The sequence below is a fragment of the Cajanus cajan genome, chromosome 11 (assembly GCF_000230855.2).
Source record: "Cajanus cajan strain Asha chromosome 11, NIPB_CcT2T_4, whole genome shotgun sequence".
NCBI lineage: Eukaryota > Viridiplantae > Streptophyta > Magnoliopsida > Fabales > Fabaceae > Cajanus > Cajanus cajan.
Window position 1 is genome coordinate 8,203,561 of NC_138527.1, and position 27,100 is coordinate 8,230,660.

The 27,100-nt window shown below is 34.2% G+C and overlaps 2 protein-coding genes across 2 annotated transcripts; one reads left to right on the forward strand and one right to left on the reverse strand.

The window, feature by feature from the left end:
- Positions 1–2,411: 2,411 nt before the first annotated feature.
- Positions 2,412–6,737, forward strand: LOC109799564 (uncharacterized protein At1g66480). Its single transcript, XM_020360149.3, has 2 exons — positions 2,412–3,037; positions 6,380–6,737. The coding sequence occupies exons 1-2, from the start codon at positions 2,507–2,509 to the stop codon at positions 6,437–6,439; spliced, it is 591 nt and encodes a 196-aa protein (XP_020215738.1). The 5' UTR covers positions 2,412–2,506; the 3' UTR covers positions 6,440–6,737.
- A 588-nt stretch (positions 6,738–7,325) lies between these two features.
- QPT (quinolinate phoshoribosyltransferase) lies at positions 7,326–13,745 on the reverse strand. Its single transcript, XM_020355895.3, has 11 exons — positions 13,471–13,745; positions 13,345–13,377; positions 12,339–12,481; positions 11,971–12,104; positions 11,821–11,884; positions 11,626–11,708; positions 10,840–10,923; positions 10,592–10,744; positions 9,791–9,967; positions 9,220–9,287; positions 7,326–7,607 (listed from the first exon to the last, which is right to left on the reverse strand). The coding sequence occupies exons 1-11, from the start codon at positions 13,647–13,649 to the stop codon at positions 7,511–7,513; spliced, it is 1,215 nt and encodes a 404-aa protein (XP_020211484.1). The 5' UTR covers positions 13,650–13,745; the 3' UTR covers positions 7,326–7,510.
- Between the last annotated feature and the right edge of the window lie 13,355 nt (positions 13,746–27,100).

The following is a 27,100-nucleotide window of genomic DNA, read 5'->3' on the forward strand; positions in this document are numbered from 1 at the left end:
ATTTTGGAAGGTTCCAAAGACAGGTTTGTTTGAGGCAGAGTCAGGCAAAGAAGGAAGAGAATGTAAGTTTTCAAATTGAAGTGAAAATTTCATCCTTGGCCAAATATAGTGTTTGAAAGTGCACTGCTTCCAATTTGATGAGCCGATGATCAATTTGGACTTCACCTTTGGACTTTAGTGTCTTATCAACCTTTAATCCATTTCTTTATATTATTTCTTCAATATTAGTCTCACCTTTCTTCACTTTGACAAATGTTACACATTACCCAAAAATTCCAACTTCACTTTACTGAAAATTGTGCAAGTTTGATTTGAACCTAAGTCACTTTTCAACTACTCACAATGAGGAGAGTTCCGTTGCAGGTGAAATTTAATGTGCTTCAAATATACCTGCAAGAAATAGTCAACCCATTTCACTGCACATGCAACAAATGCCTTATGTTGAATTGGTTAAAACAGATAAAATAAAATAGAATATACTAAAATAAATTAAAGTACTATTCAATTGTTTAGATATGTTACAAAATCTTCATTTTCCCTAAATTGGGGTAAAATAAAAATTAAGGTAAACAATAAAATAAGATAAATGTATGTTCGAAAACGCGCGTGTCTAAAGAGACAAATGCAATTTTTGTGACCCAATTGTGATCATGAGTGACTCGGGTTGGCTTCCTCCACAAATTAAAATATTTTAGACTTAGATCAATAAAAAAATATGTAAGTAGTTAACATATATTATCTAAATAAATTATTTTTCTGTGTTTCACAATGACATGTCTATAATGCTCTAATTAAATAGTGGAAATATTTAAAATTAAAATTTAAAGAAACTTAAATACTATTATTGTGTAAATATCAATTGTTCTAAAATCTCTCAAATTTATAAAAGTAACCTATAATTTCTTGACAACTCAAAAAATTAGTTATTTACATTAAAATTTTATTAATCTCACATAGTCTATATTATAAATGTAAAAAAAAAAAAAGAAGAAGAAGAAAATAGTGTTACTAAAGAATCATGTATTTAAAGAAAGCATTACTAAATAAAGTAAAAATAGTCTAAATTTGGTTATATTTATGAAAAGAAATATTTAATTTAGTTATAATAATAGAAAATGGAAAATTTGAAAAACTTTGGAGTGAAGATATATTTAATTTTGTTGGGTGAATCGAAACACAATCTTAGAAAAATTGTTTATCCCGTCCGTGATTACCGTTTGTCCCATCGCTGAAATGATAAGAAAACTCACAAAACCTAACTCGAAGCAGCATTTTAAAATCATCGACTGGGCCTCCTCGCGTTGAAGATTACAAAACAAAACACGGTTGTTGAGAAAAGACCAAACCCAAACCCCTATCACAACCATTAGCAAGTCCACTATTTTTCCCTCTCGAAAGCGATATCTTCTATTTAGTTTTTCTTTTTTTGTTTAATCATAAATTTATATTAAAAAATAGACACGATTCTATACAACGCTAAAACCAACAACAAAGTTTATAATGAAATTACGGTTCATTTATCCATCTCCAATACAAGTCTACATCTATGTATGTTTCAATACCACTTTCAAAAGAAAAATATTAAAATATGTTTTTAGTCTCTATAAAGTTAATGATTTTCATCATGGTCTCTCTAATTTTTTTATTTTTTTATCCTTCTAAAATTTATAAATATTATTTTTTATCTTTGTAAAATAAACAAAATTTGATTTTAATTTCTATAAAATATTTTTCTTTAATTTTCATTTCTTTAAAATTTAAATTACTTTTAGTTCTTATATGATCATTTTAAGATGTATAAATAACATTTATTTTAAAGATGTATAAATTTTTTAGAAGTGTTAAATATCAATATAATATTAATAATGATTGTAAATAATATTTAAGATGGTTACTTAACTTTTTAATAAATAAAAAATAGTTAAAAAATGATTACATAAAAATAGGAATTAAAAACAACAATTTTATTTTATAGGGATGAAAAACATAGAAAAAGTTTTACAAAAAATAAAATTAAAACTTATAAATTTTATAGGGATAAAAATATATTTTTAAAAAAAACATGCATTTCGATAAAAATAAATAAATTTATGAGTGTAACTTAAATTGCTGTTGAGTTGAACTTAAAAATAGTTGCTAACACACCTATACAGTTAGATTGTATATTTTTTTTCTTCTCGCTATGTTGGAGGCACCTCAAAGAGAGTGTGATAGCTGACTCTAAAATTTAATACGGCTGCATACACAAGGTAGGATTCGAATCATTGACCTTACTTAAGCGTAAATCAACATCTATCGCTGAACCAGGTTTAGTTAAATTGTATATCTTTAGTATGTTTTGTCAAAATTCATGTAATAACCTTTTGAAACTGTGGCTTCTTTTGTTGACCAAAGCACACATAAATCCACAACCACCCACACACGTAAAAGGTAGCAGCAACAGCAGTAGTATTAGTTAGACTAGAACTGAATTAGTTAGTTCCTTGAGCATTATCCTGAGTTAAGAATGGGGAATGCCTTGGGGGGAAAGAAAACGACAAAAGTGATGAAAATCGACGGAGAGACCATGAAGCTGAAGACTCCGGTGAGGGCAGGGGAGGTGTTGAGGGAGCACCCGGGGCTGGTCCTGCTGGAGTCGGAGGCGGTGAGGCATTACGGGATAAGGGCGAAGCCGGTGGCGCCGGAGGAGGAGCTGCGGGCCAAGAGGCTTTACTTTCTGGTGGAGCTGCCGTGGGAGGCGGCGGTGCCCGCGCGGAGGGTGAGGTCGGGGATCAACATGAGCGCCAAGGACAGGCTGGAGAGCCTCGTGCTGGCTCGGCGGTCGGCCTCCGACCTCACCCTCATGAAGGCGGCGCCGCCGGAGAACGGAGGGCTGAGGCTGAAGATGAGGCTGCCCAAGGCCCAGGTTGAGAGCCTCATGCAAGGCTGCGCCACCGAGGCTGAGGCCGCCCACAAGATTATGGGACTCTGCATGGCCAATGGCGCCCTTCAGAGTCACTGCCAACCCACAGCTGGGGAAACTTCCAAGCCACGTCAGGTATGCTCACTTCTGATGGGATTATTTATCGAGGATATTTTATGAGAGTTATTTTTATAATTTTATTATGCAAACATACTTTATAATTATGAGATATTATCTGCCTATTTTGAGTCTTAGTCCACATGATTTTATTTTTGGTCATTACCTAAAAAGTTTCTTAATCATTGAAATATTTTTGTGTTATATAAATTATTATTTTTTATCATATTTTATCGACGTGGAACTTGTTTATATCCCAACAACTTCAGTACACACTACACAATTTTTTTTTTTAGGATAAGATTATTTTTTTTTTTTGGAGAATTTGATAGATACCAAATAGATAAATATTTTATTTTAATTTGAGTTTTCTGTGTTCATACAAGTTAAAATTTAAATTTTGATTACTTGATTAAGTGACTTGAGGATCTTGTTATTTGCACAGATTCAAATAGATAATAGACATTTTTTTTTTCAAATAAATTATTTTTTTTAGTGGATGCATTTATATTTAGTTTTATCCTTTGTAAAAAAAAATTAATCTCTTTTGACACTAAAATTACTCGTATTTGTCTATTAATTACCTACCATTTTTAAAATAAATAAAAAAAATGAAAGAGATAGGGGCTCTTTCTCTCTAATCAAGATAGTTTGATAAAGTTTTGAGTAAAGCACGGTTCATGTCTACGAAAGTGTGTCACCCGTTCTTTCATCGAAGTAAGGAAATTTTAAACAAATTTACGAGAGTTTTAAATGTTTCATTTTAAATTTATCTATTTAGTAGTATTTTTTAGTCTTTAAATATATTAATATTATTATTTACGTGACGTGTTTTCTTGAAATATGAACTAAAATGACTGATATTTTACCTTTCGAAGTTTTTTTTTCCCTTAAATTTTCTTGTTTCCAATTACCAAAATGTCAGCTACATATAAAAAAAATATTATTTAACTTTTTTAAAAAAATTTAAATACATTAAATAAATTTAACTTATAAAATATCTTTTTATTTTTCTAAAAATATTTATGAAAAAACTATCCAAAAGCATTGTAACAAATGTAGATGCTTATGACTCTTGTTTTGTGCAAGTTTGATCTTGATTTTAAAAAGCATTTTTTGTATTTAACTCTAGACTATATCCTTGCTCACTTTTCGTTTTTTTTTTTTTTTTTTTTACTTGAGTGTTGTTTGGTTATAATAAATAGAGGGAATAAGAAGAAATATAAATAACAAATTATTATAATTTTTTTTACAAATAATAATGATAGATTAAATGAAATTTTAGAAAACTGTAGGGCGCGGCGTTTGGAAGAGGAATTCATATAACTTGTTTGTCTTGTTTTATATCATGAATTTAAACTCATGAATATAATTTGAGTTCATTCAGTTTGATTTTTAGGATTGTTTTATGAAAACTAGTTACAATTTATATGAAAGCCATTTATCTTTATTAAATTTTAAAATATCACTCTAGTAAATTTTATAATTTTTCAAAGGAAATATTAAATGGTAAGAAAAAAATCTTCCAAAATAATTAATTAAATGGCCACTAAATTTCCTGCAAAATTCTCATCCTTTATATTAAGAGGAGCTTTTTTATGAGTCCCTCAATTATTATTATTTTTTGTTACCGAACAACACTTATTTATTCACTTTCACACACTTTTTTTTCTTCCATTCTTTTCTCTTACACTTCTCAATTACCAAATAAAGTATACAAACCACAACTACTCATTTGTCTTCAATCACTGTACTCGTTAAATATATGTTTATAACACTTTTTTAAGAAAATACACCGTAAACTTGGGATAGTCAATATCACTCTACCAAACATAGTATTATTCTTTTCACAAACCAACTTCACAGTTTTGTCTTTACTTTTTATGTTTTGATTATTGGATAGTAATTTAATCATTCACATAGCAACTATCAAGTTTACGTAATGTCGTTTATCTTACAATAAGCTCAACAGAGTTCAAATTTGCCATTTATTTAACGAAAGGAGTGCACATATTTCTTACGTTATTATTCGTGTTACATTTGAGTCAATGCTTAGTGTATCGACTCTCCTTATGTTCTAATGCAGCGAGTTGACGTAGCGGGTGCAATCATCATCTGTATTATTATAAACAGAAATGGTTGCTTTAGTTATTCCATATATTATTCATTATCGCTTGTGCAATGATTTATAGAAAAATATAAAACGTAGAGAAATATATTTAAAGACATTTTGCTAATCATTATATATTTTCAGATAAACATAAAAGATAAAACCATTAATTAATAATTATTTCTTATTTAAAATGTTAGTTTTTCTTTTAAATATTGCTTAGCATATAAAATTATAATCCACTTTTAAGTACTACTTTTTATTTTTAATTAATATCAAATAAATATACAAGTTGGCCAGGAATGATCTATATAGATATTAGAGATGTATTATATATAGTGATACAAGTTGTATGATGATCATTAAAATACCAATTATATATCCATTGAATTAATTTTATTTTATTATCCACAACAATAATTGCGCTACTAATAGCAATATGCATACAATACATTACATTATAAAATCTTCTACATATATAACTAATATAATACCACAATTTAGGAGCTTTGCTTATAAAATTTTAGCACTAGCAATCGTTTCAGGGACATTTGTTCTTCTTATGAACTTGAAAGTTCGTGAGATATTTTACCAGCATGTATAGTAAGGAAAGATGAACCAATGCTGAACATTATATGGACGCATGAATTTTGAACATTTTTTAATTATTAAAATAATGTTTTTATTAACATATATATCGTTATCGATTATTTTAACATTGAAAATTATGTCAACTAACTTCAACCTACGTACTGTTTTATATTTATATCAATGCTAATTAACCTACTGAGTAATGAATTCACGTCATAAATCAAAGATCAATGACATGACCTGCAGTAACCATCTGAACAATTCTAAGAAAACATAGTTAAGAACAAATTCATTTCCATTCATATTCATTTAGTTGACGACAAGCAAAATATTATGGAAGATTAAACATTAAATATTTCATGTATACAATATATTGATTTTCAAAGGGTTAAGCCCTGTGTCCTTTTCAAGTTGTTGGGTCTGCACGGGATAAAGATTCTTCCACAGATATCGTGTATTTATAGCTTCTAAATACAAACTTGCATGGTGACTATTATTATTTATGAAAGAGTGGTTGCGAAAATAAAATTATTCTGTACACATTTGTATGCATTCATTATATCTATATACAATTTGTAGCTAATACATCATATCAACATGATTAAAAGAGTTTGTAGATACCCACTAAATTGTTGGTTTTGGATTAACAATTCTTGCAGAAAAGGGTGAGTTTTATGCCAATCAGTGAAGGAGGGAGCACAATAGCTGTGGCTTCGTGACTAGTTATTTACATTATTAGCCTTGAAAACACAGCGAAGCCTTCAGTGTTGGTGCTAGCCGGGGAGAGTATCTCACAAAAGGAATGAGCTTCCTGGTGCTTAGTTAAATATATAAGAGTGATGTTGTTTACATTTTCCACTATATATTTATGAGTCACAAAACGGTTGCAATAATTATATGGGTGTTTGCTTATATTAGTTTCACTCAACAGTAAAATGTAGTTCAGGTACCTTAGTTGTGAATAACTGTGAACTTAATAACATTATTCCCTAAATGATATGTACATTATTGGGAGAACCATAAGGGTAGAGAAAGAAAAAAAATATATTAGGTAGGCCTTCACTAAGTGTTTATACTACCAACTAATCTTTACATATATGTATTTAAATTTTTCGATTTACAAAAATAATACTTTATTACATGTTATATAGAGACTAATTAAAATTTATGTATTTCAGAACTACATAGTAATTTATTGAACATGAAATCTAGAATTAACTTAAAAAATAAAAGCAAAAACATAAAATCAGAGCTAATTCTTAGTAATTGATTTGGTCCTTGGCTCGGTGAACCTGCAGCAACAACCCTCGTTTGGACATGAGGCATTAGTCACATTACTTGAGATATTAAATTCCTCAAGCATGGCCCAACAACATGTTGGTGACATTTTAACAGTTTAAGTTATTTAAAATATAAGTAATTAATTAATATTAAATTATATTTTATAACTATTCAAATAATTTAATATTATGTTTAATCTTGAATATAATATATAATACATGATTTCAAATTGTTAAAACTCCTCTCTCCTACAAGCAATTGCCGATCATGCACAACACCATCATGAATTGAAAACCATTATTGTAGATTTGAAGGTGTTTCGGATAACAGAGAACACAAGAATTCTTATTAATCAGAGATGAAGTGTTTCAGTAACTGCTTGCATATTTCATTTGAGTAGCTATTCGTTACTTCAAGAAGGTCACACAGAACCGAAAGAAAATAGCTGATACAAGATATGCATGCAGCAGAGTGAGGACTCTAGATAGATAATATCTTAAGAAGGAAAATCAAGCTCGTCCGGTGCGTCTTCCAACTCTGAGTGCCAATTCGGTATCAATTTTGAGGGAGATGTCTAGTGCTTTCACAGAATGAGTCAACGAACCACTGTCAAAAAGCTACATCAGTGTATGGTAATATCTTCAAGAACGAGAAATCTTGGCGATATATTTTTTTATTATTATTATTTGTTGGAATTTATTAAAAATCATAAAATTATGAGTTTTACTCCTTATAACTCCACTTATAATTGTATAATTTTTAATAAACTTAAATATGTTTTTAGTCTATAAAATTTAAGATATATTTATTTTTAATTTTTTAAATTTAAACTGATATTTTTTAATCTTTGTAATTTTTTTAAAAAAATTATTTTAATCTTTATACTTTATTTATTTTTTTGAGAATCTATCAAATATTATTATACAAAATCAACCTACTAGTATTTTAATTAATGAAAACATAATATTAAACTCAATTAATGCTCTCAATTTATCACTTTCAGATATGTTATTCTAATGATATGAAAAAGAATTAAAACAAGATTTTTGAAATTTACAAGGACTTATAAAATAATTTTAAATTTAAGGAACCAAAAATAAACTCACTTTAAAATTAGAAATTAAACATATTTAAGCCTTTTCACTCAATTTAACGAATTATGTAGGAACGAATATATTAGAATATGTTGCAAAAGCTCGACAAAAGGATAAATAGTACCGTATGCGAGTTTCTTAAACAACATGCTTTGCCAAAATAGAAAAACCATTGCAATCATGACTTCATAAAAGCACGAAAGGATTCATACATATATGATGCAGAAGATTCTAATTTATAAAAAACAGGGCATCTATTGACGCATTTGCTAACATTCAAGAGTTATATTCCATGCAAGGTTTTAGAAAATGGTCTACTATCACCATTTTAACCGCAAGATCAAGATTTTGAGTCGTGGATTGCAGCTGCATCAACCCCATTTGTCCACAATTTTCAGCAACAAAATAGCAAATGTAATTTAAAATCTTGATTCCATATTTCCATGTATTATCTTTATTAGGTTTTTTTTTTTTTTTTTAATTCTTATAAATGTGGTGGTAAGTGTTAGTTTTAATCCGTACAAAAAGATTTGGTGGTTTTAGTCCTCATAAATATATATTTTTTTAAATGGTCTTATTATCATTTTGTGATGAAATAACGTACATCTAGCCATGCCATGCCAACAACCACTCTAAGATAGCACGTTATGTGTAATGTGGTATGTCTAAATGCATGTCATATCTTCACTAAAGGAATCGTTAACCAAAGAATTAAATTTACGAGGACAAAAACTAATAACTTTTTTTTCAGGGAGTCAAACTAAAATGTCATTTTGTAGGAACTAACAAACATGTTAGACATATACTATATATTGATTCCCTGTTCTCAATCTCCTAATCCAATAAAAGAAGAGAACCACAATTCTATACTCCTATTCCAGATATTTATGTTGTGAACGTTTCGATCAGAGACATCACTACTTGAGATATGAGTTCCGAGAGCAGAATCTCTCTAAATGAGGTAATTTTATGTCTTTGATCCAGCAGTCTCAATTTACTTTCACAATGTTAAAAACAATTCCCATTTAAAATGGTGAGTTTAAGAACACAGGCAGAAATGGAAGGAAAATGTGTTATAATATCATGCTATGAAGTGCTGTGAAACTACCAAACTTAAAGTTTACCTAGAAATGTAGGTCACTCCACTTTGCCCGATTTTATGTACAGTATCTAGTGTGACATTGCCTGATGCCTGACAGTACAAAAATGACACAAGAAATTAGTTACCAAAGTGATTCCCGTCCAAAATTATGATATCCACATAATATCTGGGATTCTGAAATTATCAAGTGGCCTAAATTAATAATGAACACAATAATGCAAGAAAAGCTAACTACTAGTCCAAAGGAAAAAGGGAATATGACTTAGCAAGCTGGTGATAACAAAAACGATTGTAGCACCATCTTTCACTGCATGAACTTGTAAAAATATGACCTCAAGACCAACCGGCCAACGTGTAAACCCATAATTTTTTAGTTTACATATTGCTGAAGGCATTTCCATCCACTACTTTGAAGAATAGACAACTGAGTAGACATGCTAGTTTCTAAACAGATTGAAAAACAACACAAAAAATAATAGAAATAAAAAAAATATGAAACCATTACAAAAGTATTCTGCATCATTTATTCTAACAAATAATCCAAAATATACTGTAAAGGTTAAAGTTAAACTAGCAAATATAGTTGTAAATACCTCGGTCTCATATCTCCCGTTAACCAATTGCACAGCTTCTTTTAGCATAGATATGTCCACATCTCCATTTGGTAGAGGTACAACCATATTATCCAGCATTATTCTAGTCAAAGAAGTCTTTGTTTGGGATGAATAATGCAACACTTCTTTGACTTCCTCAAGAGTCCTGGTCTCAACCTGGAAAAAACATAGATGTTATGTCAGCAGTTACAAGGCATTAACCAAAACCTTCACATCGAGGACAAGCTGAATTTTAGATGGGAGTATCATTGTGCCTGATACAGTAACTAAGGCAGTAGGGACGAGAATTTCAAATGCAACAACCACACATGTGGCAGGTAGGAGGGAATAGAGGTAAAACCAGGTAAAAGAAAAAATAAAAGGGCTGCAAGGGGGTGACGGGTAACCAGTCAATCCTTTAATGAGGAATATGGAAGGAAGGAAGCTAACGCTTGACAATCCACAGGTGTTGCTTTCTATATATGTCATCTGGTTTTCAGCGTAATGAAGAGTGATTTTTACTATAGCAAGGAATTATACTCCCTTATTACTTATCAGTAAAATCTGTTCCTATCATCTTGTTGCACAACAAATTTGTTCCACATATAGTTATTAATTTATCATGTAGCAAACTTGACAAGGAATCATTTAAAATCTTAAAACTCACAGAAACTGCTAATAAGTCAGTGGAATTTGGCAGGCATCACAGTTTTCATGAACTTTCAAAGTTGAGAAAAAACCAATAAGAACCCGTAATGGAAAAGGAAAAGAAATGTGAAAAACAATGAAAGAGAAAACTACCTCAACCTCCATTTGGAGATTATTTTGCTCCAGATACAGGTCAACAGCTTTAAGGGCATCCATAACACCTCCAGCTGCTGATATATGATTATCTTTTATCATCACCATATCAAACAAACCCATCCTATGATTCCGACCTCCACCAATTAATACCTATAGAAGCAGATGTACACTAGCTTATTGGGTAAACTCTATGCGTAAAAGTATAAATGATTAACCATTGCAAGGAAGTGATCCAAAGTTCAGACCGCCCACTTATCCACCAAGCGTAAACCTGGAGCAGTTTTTCGAGTCTCCAACATATAAGCAGGGTATGCTGCATTTGCCATTGCCTGTGGAAAAGCACTAAATCTGTAATGCAGTCAAGAATTATGATAATAAAGCATAATTTCACTAATTACTGGGTCAAGTTAGATGTAACACATTACCATTTTTTTACATTAAATTTGAATTCATAACATAAGTTAACTTAGTTTTCATATTTTTGACAACGTTATTTTCATTATATTTACAAACACAGTTGTAAGAAGCATTATTATCATAATTTTAAATAATAATTAATAAAAAAAATTATATTTGTAAAACCACTCAAAATGATAACTATGCACCTAAAACAGCTAATGGAATTTTAAAGTAATTATTCTTCTGCGTCTATTCTCCCAGACTGGAAAGAACTCATCTTCAACAAGTGAAAGGCTTGTTTCATCTCAGATAGTTCTGGATTGTTACGTTTAAAGTCAGCTATACACATGTACATAGTGCAAGAAGATATGACAAGGCATTGAATACTGCTATGGCATGATAACTATGCTCTAGACAGAATAGCTAAAAACCCAAGTAAATCATTTTCAGAAGCCCAACTATTGTAGTAATTGACATCAAATCTTGTCAATAGCCTTACAGAGATCTTTAAAACAGCATATAATGTTAGCTAACTATGTTCGGCATGATTTTTGTTGCAATCAATTAGTTAATTGTAAGAATAACGCAGAAAATTTAACAAAAGAAGAAGATTTAAGAAAACAACAGATTACCTTTGTTAAAGTGGCAATGCCACTCATCCTCTGCATAAAGTTTAGCACTACTCTTTCAGCTACAACAATGTTATGTGCCCGTCCTGCACACAACTTACTGATGATCAGCATAAGCCATTGATGAATTAATTACAAATGAAAATTCACTTTATTCCACTTGCTTTTGTAATTATATTTTCCAAATAATTATCTTACCATGAACTTTTCCAAACTGTAGCCCTTTATGGACAAAATCTCCATCATTTTTACACCACTCCACCTGATATTTGCAAGAAATCCTACAATGGTTCAGCCAAGTACCAACCTTACATATAATGATAGACCATTTGCATATTGTTTTCATACCTTCAAAGAAGGATCAACCTCATGAAATATCATCTCTGCAAGTGCTATTCCAGCAATGATGCCATCCTCCTTTGCCAAAAAATAAGCTTCCACTTCCATGTCCAATGGAATGGTAGCCATGCATGTTACATCACCTACAATTGAAGCAACATTGATACCTAATGCCATGAATACTCTATAACTACCAAACAACAGACTACATAGTATGTATCAGTATTGTTTACTTGCACAAGCCCAACAGCACAGAAGAATTTACACTTACAGCTTGCTTACAATAAACAGTGAAGATAACATTTCAAAAAAAATTTAAAGTCAGAAACAAACATGGCAGCTAGTGCAAGAACTTAGAAGAAAGTTCAGAAATAAACCTCGATCCCCAGCATCTTCTGCAAGCGCTAACTTGATAATGCCCTTCAAATCGTAAGTTGGGTGCTCAGGGGGCTTTATGGCAAAGGACTCAAATGATATCTGAGGGCTCGTGACTTCAGTTGCAGACATTTTAACAACCTTCCTGCACTTGTACACAATGTAAAACAAATCAATCATAAAATACATGATCTATCAAGTGGACTATGGAAATATTACCATCTAGGTACAGCAAACACACTGTTCAATGAGTTTCCACACATTTAATCAATAGCATACGTAACTGATTATTTAATTCTAATTACCAGGACAGGATTAATACACAAACAGCACCAATTGATCCATACACATGATTTAAAATAAAATAAAAAAATATAAGTATTGTCAAGCCAGTTCCATATATATTATCACCAAATTTATATATTATCACCAAATTTGCTGTAGTTTACCAAAGCTATATTTCTTCTGCGACAATCTTGTTTGTAACATTGTGGAATTTTAAATGTGGACACCTATCCATTCAAACCTTGATTTGTCATAATATGAGGGACTATCACATTTTGCTAGACCCAACCCTTGTTGATATATCACCTTGTAACAGTAGCAAGGAATATGCTTAATTTTACTTTAAAAATAGAACTTGCTTACTATTACTTTTCACTGTACCCTATGTGAGAATTATATTAAGTTAACATATGCATGTTTGGATAAACTTTTTCAAAAGTAATTTTGGGACAAAAAAAAATGAAAAAATAAAACAAAATAATTTTTTTTCCATAAGTAGTGGTGGACCTAAGTGGAGACCATTCTCCATAAGCTATTTATAATTTTTTTGAAAAAGTTATATGAGACAAATTAGCATAAGTACATCCTAATTCATATTTCATTCTTCCTTTCTAATTTTTCCTTCTACAAGCCCTTCCAGAGATGTTTTTTTTATCAAGGACGGAGAATTCGATATGAAGAGAGGAAAAAAAAAAACATTTTCCGAAAAAATGAGTATTTTACCTGACTTTTGAATTTGACGGCGGTAGTGAGAGGCTGTAAGAAATGAAGCAAATTAGGGGAGGTTTTGAGAAAGCAATGAAATGAAACGCTGCGTTTTACTGCGGAATAAGAAAGAGGAAGAAAGACCTTAGTGCAGGCGTAATCGCAAACGCTGTGGTTGATTCTCTGATGTGAAAAGTGGGTCGTAGCAAGTGCCCTTGTCTGCAGCTTATGCCCATATTCCAACACAGTTTCAGACACTCTTTTTCTTCTTGAATTTCAGTAATTCGTCGCTTCCAGGTTTGGGAAATTGAGGAGCGTTTCATGCACCATTGGCTTCTGTATTCGATGAGAACGTTTCACACTATCCACGATTACGTTTATGTATTCTGATTCTCATCAAAAAGTTCACACTCAAAGTGTGACTAAGCTACGCTGTATAAAAGAATCAAAACATTTTTTTTCTCCTTATAATAATATAATCATAGTTTTAAAAACCGGACCGGTCATCAAACCAGTTAAGGTACTGGGTCAGTGGGTTAAAAGTTGAACCAGTGGGTCACTAGTTGAACCGCATGACTCGATTTTTATTTATTTTTATTAAAAAATATTTATATTAAATATATTTTATACTTATAAATTTTAATAAATTCATATCTTATTTTAAATTTTAATTTTTTATCTTATTTAAAATTATTTTTATTTTTATTTTGTAAAAAAATATAAAAAAAATTATATGTTAAACTGTAGATTAATACAAATTAAAAATATAAATAATATGTACATATATAATATGCTTGTAATTGATATCACAAAATAATATATGTAATATCTACATATATATTATATTATTAAATATATAATATAAAATTAATAATATACTATAAAAGTTATTTAAGTTGTATATTATATAAACAAATACATTAGAACAAGTAGTCATTGTTATATTTAACAAGAATCTTTGTTCTTCCATTAAAAGATTCAATTTTCATTATTATTTTTGTGGTTTATGGTACCTTAAGAAAATTATAAAAAAAAAAAAAAAGTGGTTGAACCGGTTTGACCCACCGGTTCACCAGTTGAACCGAAAAATTGACCGGTTCAATCCGGTTTGAAACGGGTCGACTGCATAACCGATCCAACTTAAGGTTCGGACCGGCTGGACCACCGATTCCCGGTCCAACCGGTCCGACCGGCCGGTTCGGTCCGGTTTTTTAAACACTGCTTATAATACTTATTATTTTCACTTTATTCTTATATTAATTATTTGAATCAATTTATAGTATGTTTGGTTACATTTTGTATGTAATTTTTCACGTTTAACCAGAAGCTAATAGTTATAACTTCTACATTTTTTTTAGATGAATTGACGCGATTCTCTACTTTCTAATGTGTTTCCAAATATGCATTTAGTGCATGTTTGATAACACGTCCAAAACGTGAATCAAAGCAAAAATCACGTCTAAAATATAAAAGCTATCACTGATAGCTTTCATTTTGATGTGATAAATCATGTTTAAAATCTGAACCAAACACACGCTTTGTTTTATCTTTAAAATGTATGTTAATGTTTGATTTTCTGTCCGTTTAAATACTTAACGAATATGACGCATGTCATGTAGTTATGCCATGTGACATGTGCTACATTCATTAAGTATTTAAATTAAAAAGATGAAAATTTTGATATACATTTTAAAAATATAAAATTAAATTGATTCAAATAATTAATGTAAGACTAAACTAACACTAATGAATAATATAAGAGATGAGAAATATATTTTTTATAAAAGAAAAGTAGTTTCTAAATTAATTAATTACTATTGTATTATTTTTCTTTTAAAAAATACCTAATTTATCAACAACATTAAAAGTAGTTTAAATAATTAATTCTAATTAATAATATTATGATTTAAAATTTTATTATAAAGACATCATAGAATTAAATTAAATTGTGTAAGTGGTTATTATATTTAATGACTATTTTCTCTAAATTTATAAATAAAATAAAAAATATACAAATTAATAAAATTAATTAATTATATTTAATTTTTATAATTTACATGAAACATGTATTATTTTTTCTAAAATATTTTGAACCGTCTTTATTGTAAATAGTGTCTCATTTGTTGTCTTCAGTATATTTTTGAATAACAAACATTAAATAAAATTAACTTAATTAAAATTTATTTATATTTCAATTAAAAAAATTTGAGCATATTTTTGTTCATATAGGGATTACTAAGAATTTAATAAAGAATTTTATCAACTAATGAGCATTAATTAGTTATAGTTACCCTGAAAAATACATTCATTTTTCATTAAAAAAGAAAAGAAAAGAGTATGTAACTCATTAATAGATTCATAATAATAATTTAAAAATATAAAAAAAAAATCATAAATTAATATATTTAAAAGGTTTCGACGTGTATCAATACATCAATACATATATACAATTGTAGGTTTACATGTAGAACTCAACGAAGCATTAAAAATACGCAAATTAAAAAACCACCTTAAAAAGGAATAAACATTACAAATTTGAATAATTTGTACACATGTCAAATTATACAAACTAACAAAAATTTAATTACTTAAAGTGGAAGAACCTAAAAAGGTATAATTTGGCACTGAAATGCGGGCCCAAGTTAAAAAGAAACTACTTGACCCAGTAAATTACACATTTTTGTATAAATGATTTAAAAAAAGGTCTCACAACTTATAATAAAATGAACCATTTTAGTATTTTATGGATTAAAAACAAAATTTTCCGGTTAGTACTTAGTACCATATTCATAAACTGAACAGCCCACAATTTGACATAATACACCATGAGATCTATATATCCAATAATTGATATAAGCTAAAAGGTTGCATAATAATTTTTTTTTTTTTATTTTTGATAATTAATGTATGTTTATTAAATAATGTGTTTATTCATTTTTTAATGTACTTATTTCTTCTCTGACCACCTAATGGGTATAACAAGAAAATAGGTAATAAATATTTTAAAAAATTAAAATATTAATCATTTTCTTAATTCTTGTACATAACCTTAAAAACAATAGAAAAAAAATGAAAAGAGTAAAGTAGAAGCCGTACTAAATAGACAATAATTATCTATTTTAAACATTATCAAAGTAGTAGCTTAAGAAGTAAAATTAGCTGAAATAAAATTATTTAATTTAATATAAATTAATTTTAAAAAATTTATCTTCTATTCACTTCTTTTCTACTTTCTTCTACCAAACAATTTTTAATTTTTAACATATTTCTTTTCTTTTCTCTTTCTTTCTCTTTTCTTTCTTTCAATTTTTTCTTCTCTACTAAACATAGGGAGTGTGACAAAAAATGATGTTAAGTAATTCCAATTGAAGTAAAATTGTTATGCAGATAGTTATATAACTTCTTAGTATTATTTGAACTCCATTTTATAATTGTTACTCTTTGTATATTGTTATCCTCCACTAATTCGTTTCTTAGCATTTTTTTAATGAAATATATCAACTATTAAATATTCATTTCAATTTACTATAGTTTATTTATAGATATACTGCTCAATCATTGTATTCGAGTAATATTTTGATTTCCATGGAACCTGTCACTGAAATCCAAACTTTGGCAATTGGCAACTACGAAATTACTCATTTTTTTCAAGTACCATAATAATATAGCAAATTAATATCTCAACACACCCACACTAAAAGGAAAAATCAGTCTATTAATGCATATATGGAAGTGGGACTATGAGGCATGTGATTTCATCATATTGTATTCAAGTAATTATTTGTGTGATGATGTATGTGTACTTGATCACAAATTAATAAAAGTACTATAGTTCCAACTTGTCTTTATCTCCTGTGAATGCATCTGTGGCTCTTATATTAATTTGTTTGTGAACTTAAAGTATAAAAATATTTCAAAACTATGGGATGTAACCCCTTTAATATAAATCCAACACAAATATCTTATGAAAATTCAAAAGTATTTAATGTCATAATTAATAGAAACCTAATTTTAGACTATAAAAATAACTGTTTGTCATTAACACCTAAAATTAAACTAACAATATAGATTTTATTTTGATTCTTTTCCATTGTTCCTTATACTAGTTACTAGAGGCGTAGGAATGAACTTTGAAATGGGATTCTTATAGAAATTAAGGGGAAAATGCATCCGTGAAAAAAAGTAGTAATTTAATTATTTAAGGGAAATTTATACTTGGAAACAATCTTTTAGAAACTTCATCTCAGCTTCATATTTCCTAAATATAAACGTTAACGTCTTTCTCTTGAAACAATTAAAAGTAATATAATTGAGAATGGGTTGGAAATAAATTATGATAATCAAGGTGCAAATTAACCAAAATGATAAATATTTAATTATATTAATGGGGTGTATTGGATTAGGATTTTAAAGGACTTTTTTAGTGAAAAAAATCCTGCGGATTTTAAAAGACTTTGCAGGATTTTCATGACTTTTAAGATTTTGCAAGATTTTACAAGATTTAAAATCAGGATTTTAATGGATTCTACAAGACTTTTAAATCAGGATTTTAATGGATTATGTGGGATTTTGTGGAGTTTTGACATTTGATAAGATTTAAAAAAAAATTCAAACATTCAAATTTAAAAAGAGTCAAAGATAAAAATAATTAAAAAAAACAATAATGTCTAAATAAATAATAATAATAATTCTCCATAATATTCTATCATCTTTTTATAGCATCCACTATCAATTGTAACAATTCATCGGAATCCTCCTTGGTCCAAGCTTCATAGTTTTCTTTCTCTTTTCCTTTTTCTTTATTATTTCCATGTGAATCTCCAATTTGAATTACTAAAATAATATATGATGAAAATCAGTTATATAAATAATTATGGATAAGAGACAAAATCAATAAAATTATATTATTATTTTTAGAAGCACACCAATTATACAAGATTGAATATATCTTGGCTATCCAAATAGATCAAATTTCTCAATCATTATAAAAAAAATGTAAAAACGAAAATATAGAAACAAAAGATAATTTTTTATATAAAAAAATTAGTATATTCAATACTGAGAAAATATTTAGATATATAATCTTTTTATATAAACGGAAGTATTTAGATATAGAGAATATATATATATATATAAAGAAAAATTCATAGTAAAAAATAATAAAATAATTGTTGAGTCATAAAAGGAGGGATAAAAGTAACAAATTCAAGGGAATGAGAGAGTTCGCAGTTTTTATGCTGAGAGGGTTCTTCCCCCAACTAAAGATCCATTTTCATCTCATTCTACTCACAGAAACCCTAACAAATTCATCTTTTATATATATATATATATATATATATATATATATATATTTAGAGATTATGATATCAATTTCATCTTTATCCTTTTTCTTTTCTTGACGTGTGTTATAAAAAAATTACCACTTAAAAGTTGAAATTTCAAGCATTTTTTTTGTTATATAAAGGAACAAATTCAACTACATAGAATAAAATAAAACAAGTCAATTAAAGAGAACGAACAGAAAAATCGAGCAAGTCAATGACACTATCATTTACATATCAGAGTTTCACAAAATAGGAGAATGGGATGAGAACAATACTACAATATTATATATGAGCAATGAATAATAGTATAGTATTATTAATAGAGAAAAAATGGAGAAGACAGGAGCATAGAAAAAAAAGATGAAAAACTCACTTGAAAATTATTGAAACACTTGAAAAATCACTTCAAACAATCCTTCAAAATCCGTTGGGTTTGGATGAGATTGTTTTATGAATCTGGTATTTATAGATAACACTAGAAAGTCCTTAAAAATCCCTCTCACACAACAATCCTTTAAAATCCTTATATTTTTGAATACCAATGGATTGTTTTTAAGTTGTAAAATATCTCAAATGAATACCAGTGGATTTTAATGGACTCTTTAAAAAATCTTCAAAATTCAGATTGAATACCACTGGATTGTTTTTAAGTGACATAAAATCCTGATTGAATACCAATGGACTTTTTTACTCAAAAAAAGTCTTTTAAAATCCTACGAAATCCTAAACCAATACACCCCCCTTCATCTCAGCTTCATATTTCCTAAATATAAACGTTAACGTCTTTCTCTTGAAACAATTAAAAGTAATATAATTGAGAATGGGTTGGAAATAAATTATGATAATCAAGGTGCAAATTAACCAAAATGATAAATATTTAATTATATTAATTACATTTTTATTTTTATTGCATAAAAATATTTAATAAAGTTATTATAACCTATTTTAGCCTTCTTTGTTTATTGTTTTCAAAAAAAATAAATATATATATATATATATATATATATATATATATATATATATATATATATATATATATATATTGGGACAGATCCATATTGTCAATAGTGGCGGCATTTGTCCCGCTACTATTTGACACACATATATATTTTTTAATAAAAAAATAAATATATATTTAAATTATCATTGTACCGGAGAGACCGTATCGGTCACGTGGGCCAACACGTGCCATTTCGTCAGACACTCATGCATAGTAAGCCACGTACAAGCATCACCATCAACGTCGGCTCGGCATGAGGTCGAGAACCGACATCAGTCTGGTTAATGCCAATATGGACCATCATCACTCATCGAGTCGGCTCGGTCAAGTACCGTTCCGACATAGATCGTACCGGAAGTATACAAGCTGCCGTATACGGACTAGACGGCTCAGTCATTTGCCGTTCCGACTAGTATTGAATAGTCGGCTCGGCCTCTTGCCGAAGAGTTAAACAAGTCATAACGGTAATCACAATTAAGAAAGGTAAGTACATGATTAAAGCCTAACAATCAATTAGTACCGTATTACCTAATTTGGTAAATATCTGAGAGGGCCCATCACGCTCAGGCCCATGTCAGATGCTATAAATAGGTCACACACAACAAGGTATGTCACTGTTCATTAATTATCCTAGAATATCGTGCTTATCCTGACTTGAGCGTTGGAGTGCCTTTTGCAGGTACCTCCCCCCTCTGAAGAATCCGTTTGAAGTATCCGTTCGGCCCTTCTTACCAAGAAGACTACGAGTGTATCCTTAAGCAGGTACATTTTGGCGCCCACCGTGGGGCCGAACTGATAGCATTGCAGAAGCACTGAAAGTTTACGAGTAAAAGAATCATGGTAAAGACAAGGAATACTAATTTTGAAGGGCAACAGTCTGAAGACGAACATCAGTCCGGGGCCGAGACGGTTGAGGAGACAAACTTGACCGATATGGTGCGCCAGATGAAGGAAGAAATGATCGCCATGAAACAACAGCGAGAGAGAGATGCTGCCGAGATGGCTGCATTGAGAGAAGAGAATGCTGCGCTGAAAAATCAATACCGGGATCCCACATGGAAACCATCTGAGACAACTCACACACAGGGGTCGTTCCACTCGCAGGGCCCTCACTCTTCTCTTCCCCACACCTCCGTCGCCGCTCCAGCTGCGCATGCTTCGGTCGGCCGACCGATCCAGCCTTTGCCGGCCGGAGCACATCGGCATCCTTTTACCCCGAACATCATGCAGATGGCACTCCTTGACCATTGGAAGTCTTTGCCCTTAGACAAGTATGATGGCACTACCGATCCAGACGAACACGTGGATGTGTTCTTGACTCAAGTTACTCTAAGCACAAACGATGATGCTGCTCTATGCCGAATCTTCCCAACATCCTTAAAGGGACGAGCACTGAGTTGGTTTACTCGGCTTCCGGCCAACTCGATCGATTCGTTCAGTACGTTGGCTTCCCAGTTCACAATTCAATTTGCTACCAGTCAGCCTCATCAATTGACCTCGTTGGCACTAATCAGCATTCGTCAGGAGAAGAAGGAATCTCTTCGGACATTCATGAGCCGATTCAACAAAGCGGCGCTCGAAATTCGAGACTTAAACACTGCTGTAGCTCTACACCACCTTACCACTGCCTTGAAGCCAGGGCCTTTTGCCAACAGCATTTGTAAGAAACCCCTACAGACATGGATGATTTGCGTCGGCGAGCCGACAAGTACATGCAGATGGAGGAATTGGCCGAGTTCCGGAACCAAGCCCGAGTAGAAGTGTCAACAAAACCTGACAAGCTGGCCGAGCCGAGTTTTCGGAGTCGACCGAAAGAGTTGGTTCCCCGCGAGAAGCCTCCTCGGGGACCAAGGTACTCACAATACACGCCCCTCAATACTAGCCGGTCAGCAGTATTAGAACAAGCACTGGCCTCGGATATACTGGTCATCCCAAAACGAGCATCAACCCCTCCCCGGGCCGATACAACCAAGTCATGCAGATATCATCGCAACCGTGGGCATTCAACTGACGATTGTTTGGCTCTGAAGGATAAGATTGAAGACTTAGTCAAGCAGGGACAGCTGCAAGGTTTCGTTGAGCGTCCAAACCGATCGAGATACGAAGACCGGTCACGGAGACGTGACCAACTCGAACAAAGGACAGAAACACGTTCTCGTAGAGAACGTAGTCGGTCTAGAGATAGAAGAGAGGATGAGCCTTCGGCACAGCCTCGGCAAGTCATCAATACCATTGCCGGGGGATTCGCTGGAGGTGGCTCGTCTTCATCTGCACAAAAAAGACACCTGCGGGCTGTCCGGCATGTTCATGCCATCGAATCCGCTCGTCGCCGCCTTCCCACTATAACTTTCACAGAAGCTGATTTTAAAGGCATCGATCCGGACCAGGATGATCCAATGGTAATCAGTGTCGAAATTCACAATTGTATCGTACGCAAGACGCTGGTCGACCAAGGAAGTTCGGCCGACATCCTCTACTGGAATACGTTCAAGCAGTTGGGCATCCCGGAGTCCGAGCTAGTTCCGTATGATGAACCCTTGGTCGGGTTCTCCGGCGAACGGGTCAAGACCAAGGGATACATCAAGTTGTCGACTCGGTTCGGATTTGAAGGCGCCGAATACCGAGATGTTTCAGTTAAATATGTGGTGGTACACGCCAGCACATCTTACAACATTCTCCTTGGACGACCATCACTGAATCGGCTCGGAGCAGTCGTATCTACCCCTCATTTGGCCATGAAATTTCCGGCCGAGTCAGGACGAGTCGTCACGGTTCATGCCGACCAAAAGACGGCGCGGGAATGTTACATCGCTAGTTTGCGACTGGCAAGAATAAAAGACGAGGTACCTAGGAGGCCGAGTGGGGTTCACTCGGTGTCCCATCATTCGACTGTGGACCTTGATCCCCGGATCAATCAGGACGAAAGAGTCGAACCTGTTGATGACAAGCAACCGATTCAAGTAGGGGTGTTGGAGTCACAAGTCACTTATATAGGAGCCAACCTGTCCGAGCGGGAACAATTGGCTGTCAGCCAAGTGATCCTCAAAAATAGTGACCTATTTGCTTGGCATCCCTCTGACATGCCCGGCATTGACCCTAGTTTCCTATGTCACAAATTGTCCATAAGCAAAGAAGCAAGACCGATCGCTCAACGGCGTCGAAAGGCTGGGGAGGACAGGAAGGCGGCAATAGAGGCCGAAGTGAGTAAGTTGCTAGAAGCCAAGTTCATCCGGGAGGTACACTACTCAACTTGGCTAGCTAATGTAGTAATGGTCAAGAAACCGAATGGGAAATGGCGCATGTGTACTGACTACACTAATTTGAACAAAGCCTGTCCGAAGGATGCCTATCCGCTACCAAACATTGATCGGCTCGTCGATGGGGCATCTGGCCACAAATTCCTGTCATTCCTGGATGCATATTCCGGATATAACCAAATCCGAATGCACCCTCAGGATGAAGAGAAAACGACGTTCATCACCGAAACAGCCAATTACTGTTACCGAGTTATGCCCTTCGGCCTGAAAAATGCCGGAGCCACTTACCAACGGTTGATGAACAAAATTTTCAGTGACCACATTGGGCGATGTATGGAGGTGTACGTTGATGACATGGTAGTAAAGTCAAGTAGCGTATCTGTACACGCACAAGACTTGCCTGATGTGTTTCACGCGCTTCGGCACCACCAAATGAGACTCAACCCCGACAAGTGCGTATTCGGGGTCTCAGGCGGCAAGTTCTTAGGGTTTATGTTGTCCAGTCGCGACATTGAAGCAAATCCTGACAAGTGCCAAGCCATTCTAAGCATGAAAAGCCCAAGTACCCTGAAAGAAGTTCAGAAGTTGGCAGGCCGGCTCACTTCGCTCTCCCGCTTTCTTCCTTGCCTAGCTGAGATAGCTAGACCTATCCTCCTCTTGCTCAAGAAGACCGAGCGATTCCAATGGACCCAGGAGTGTGAAACATCATTCCAACATTTCAAGGAGCGCCTTAGTACACCCCCAGTCCTTTCCAAACCAGTTGCCAACATTGACATGATTATATACTTAGCGGTTTCCGACAGCTCAATTAGCGCTGCGCTAATACAAGAAAACCGAGAAGAGCAACAACTAGTGTATTTCATCAGTCGGACTTTGCAGGAGGCCGAACGACGATACCAGTTAATTGAAAAGGTAGCCTTAGGACTCATCTACACTGCTCGTCGACTGAGACAATACTTTCATAGCCACAAGATAATTGTTCGGACCGATTGTCCAGTGGCAAAAGTATTAAGAAAACCAGAGATTGCCGGCCGAATGATGGCATGGTCGGTCGAGTTGTCAGAGTTCGATTTGTCCTTTGAGCCGAGAGGTCCAATCAAGTCGCAGCACTTGGCTGATTTTGTTAACGAGCTTACCCCTTCGGGGCGTTTTGAAGACGAATCATGGACCTTGCATGTCGATGGGTCTTCTAACGCCCAAGGCAGCGGAGCAGGAGTGATACTGGCTAGTCCCTCAGGCGTCACAATTGAGCAGTCCCTTCGGTTCGATTTTCGTGCCTCCAATAACCAAGCGGAATACGAGGCCCTACTAGCTGGGATGCGGTTGGCAACCGAGATGGATGTGAAGCGAGTCATATGCTGGACCGACTCAAAGATAGTGGCCGAGCAGGTCAATGATAATTTCCAAGTTAAAGATGCGAACTTATTACAATACTATCATCTATTCCAAAAATTGAAGGATGAATTCAGCGAGGTTCAGGTTCGCCATGTTTTGCGTAGCAATAATGAACGAGCTGATCAGTTAGCTCGGCTCGCCAGCAGCCGGAAGCCGGGACAGCTGCGCACCACTATTCATCTTGAAGTTCCCTCCCCAAGCGTAACAACCGAGTGCATGGCAATAGATGAATCACCCTCATGGACCACACCCATTCGGAACTATATCACTAACGGCGCAGTACCGGCCGACCCGTTGGAAGCTAAGAAGTTGCGAACACAGGCGGCTCGGTACTCCATGATAGCCGAGGACCTCTACAGACGGGGGTTCTCCACCCCGCTGCTCAAATGCATAGATAGTCACCAAGCAGATTACGTGATGAGGGAAGTCCATGAGGGTATTTGTGGCTCCCATTCCGGAGGACGAACCTTAGCAGCTAAAGTCTTGCGGGCCGGTTATTATTGGCCAACTCTGAAGGGGGACTGCGCCGACTTTGTCAAAAAATGTGTTCAGTGCCAAAAATACGGGAACCTCATCCATGCTTCAGCTGCTGAACTGCATAGCATCAGCTCTCCATGGCCGTTTACTTTATGGGGCATTGATGTACTCGGCCCATTTCCGGTGGCGAAGGGACAAGTTAAGTTTCTCCTCGTAGCTGTCGATTACTTCACAAAGTGGATTGAGGCCGAGCCGCTTGCCTGCATCTCCGCCGCTAATGTCCAGAAATTTGTCTGGAAGAACATAGTTACCCGTTTCGGCATCCCATATGCCATCATCTCGGATAACGGCCTACAATTCACGGACAAAAAGTTCAACTCTTTCCTTGAAAACCTTGGCATCCGGCATAGGTTTACATCAGTTGAACACCCCCAGTCGAACGGCCAGGCCGAAGCGGCCAATAAGGTTATCCTCACCGAATTAAAGAAATGGCTCGGTTCGGCAAAAGGGGCATGGGCCGAAGAGTTGCCAGAGGTCCTTTGGGCGTATCGATGTACACCACAATCAACAACAAAAGAGACACCCTTTCGCCTGACTTACGGCGCAGACGCCATGATCCCGGTTGAAGTCGGAGAGCCATCATTCCGAAGACAGCACTTCCATGAGGAGTCTAACAATGCTTCGCTCCGAGCCGAGCTTGATGTCCTCGATGAAGCACGGGAAAAAGCACAGATTGTGGCCGAGGCATGTAAACAACGCATGACACGCCGTTTCAATTCAAGTGTTAAGCCGAGAACATTTCACGAAGGTAATCTTGTATGGAGAGCAACCGGGTCAGCCAGACGCAACTCTTCAGAAGGGAAGCTATCAGCCAACTGGGACGGCCCTTTCCGGATACGGCATGTCCTCAACAATGGAGCGTACAAGTTAGAAGAGCTGTCCGGCAAGGTCGTTCCTCGGACATGGAATTCTACTCATTTGAAGACATATTACAGTTGAATCAACATCATGTATTTACATTTCAACTATGTATAATGATGCACTCTTTTCCTTGAACCGGTCTTTTCTCCTCTTAAAAAATCGTGAAAAGAGGTTTTGGCCGGCAAGGTTTTTAATGAGGCATCCAATCAATAAAAACACAGTTCAATTATCTTTGACTTACTATACATTTTTAACATTAGTTTTTACAAGTCTTCCCTCCCGAGATGTCTCTCGGCTAAGAATGTGACTTTCAATCCTACAAGTCTTCCCTCCCGAGATGTCTCTCGGCCAAGGATGTGACTTTCAATCCTACAAGTCTTCCCTCCCGAGATGTCTCTCGGCTAAGGATGTGACTTTCAATCCTACAAGTCTTCCCTCCCGAGATGTCTCTCGGCTAAGGATGTGACTTTCAATCCTACAAGTCTTCCCTCCCGAGATGTCTCTCGGCTAAGGATGCGACTTTCAATCCTACAAGTCTTCCCTCCCGAGATGTCTCTCGGCCAAGGATGTGACTTTCAATCCTACAAGTCTTCCCTCCCGAGATGTCTCTCGGCCAAGGATGTGACTTTCAATCCTACAAGTCTTCCCTCCCGAGATGTCTCTCGGCCAAGGATGTGACTTTCAATCCTACAAGTCTTCCCTCCCGAGATGTCTCTCGGCCAAGGATGTGACTTTCAATCCTACAAGTCTTCCCTCCCGAGATGTCTCTCGGCCAAGGATGTGACTTTTAATCCTACGTCTTCCCTCCCGAGATGCCTCTCGGCCAAGGATGCAGCTTTAGTTTTAGATCTTCTAACCCGAGATGACTCTCGGCCAATGAGAAAAACATTGCGAAAAGAATTCAAAGCAGTATACGAAGAGAAAAATCGAATTTATTAAAAGGCACTATCGGCCTAGCAACAAAAAAAAGAAAAAAACGGGCACTATTGGCCTGGAATTACAACGCAAAAACCTAAGAAACTACCTCCGCCTCGCCAGGAATCGGACCAGCCTCAGGCGCTTCTTCCTCCTGAATTGTAACATCCTCATTTGGCTCGTTCGCCCGAGCCGGAGCTTCCTCGTCGGCTTGTTGATCAGGAGGAATAGAAGTGAGGTCCACCAGCTTCCCTTGAAAGAAATCTTTCGTCATGTCAAGATGGAAGTCTGGCGGAAAGTCGCCGAAATGACAGGCTTGCCGAGCCGCTTGGGCAAAGCCGGCCTGATGCTGGCTAAGGACCTTGGCACGCGCTTTCTCCTTATAGGCCTCGAAAGCGGTCTTCTCAGCATCCAACCCCTTCCCTAGTGCAGTAACCTTGTCGGTCTCGGTCTTCAAAGCAAGTTCGAGACGCTGAACCTTCAAG

What these genes read in the sequence shown, in the direction of transcription:
- LOC109799564 (XM_020360149.3), top strand. Translation starts at nt 2,507, where the DNA reads ATGGGGAATGCCTTGGGGGGAAAGAAAACGACAAAAGTGATGAAAATC. An exon ending in AAACTTCCAAGCCACGTCAG is followed by an intron (nt 3,038 to 6,379) that starts GTATGCTCACTT and finishes CAATTCTTGCAG; the next exon opens with AAAAGGGTGAGTTTTATGCC.
- QPT (XM_020355895.3), bottom strand. Translation starts at nt 13,649, where the DNA reads ATGAAACGCTCCTCAATTTCCCAAACCTGGAAGCGACGAATTACTGAA. An exon ending in CCGTCAAATTCAAAAGTCAG is followed by an intron (nt 12,482 to 13,344) that starts GTAAAATACTCA and finishes GTACAAGTGCAG; the next exon opens with GAAGGTTGTTAAAATGTCTG. An exon ending in AGGTTGATCCTTCTTTGAAG is followed by an intron (nt 11,885 to 11,970) that starts GTATGAAAACAA and finishes TGCAAATATCAG; the next exon opens with GTGGAGTGGTGTAAAAATGA.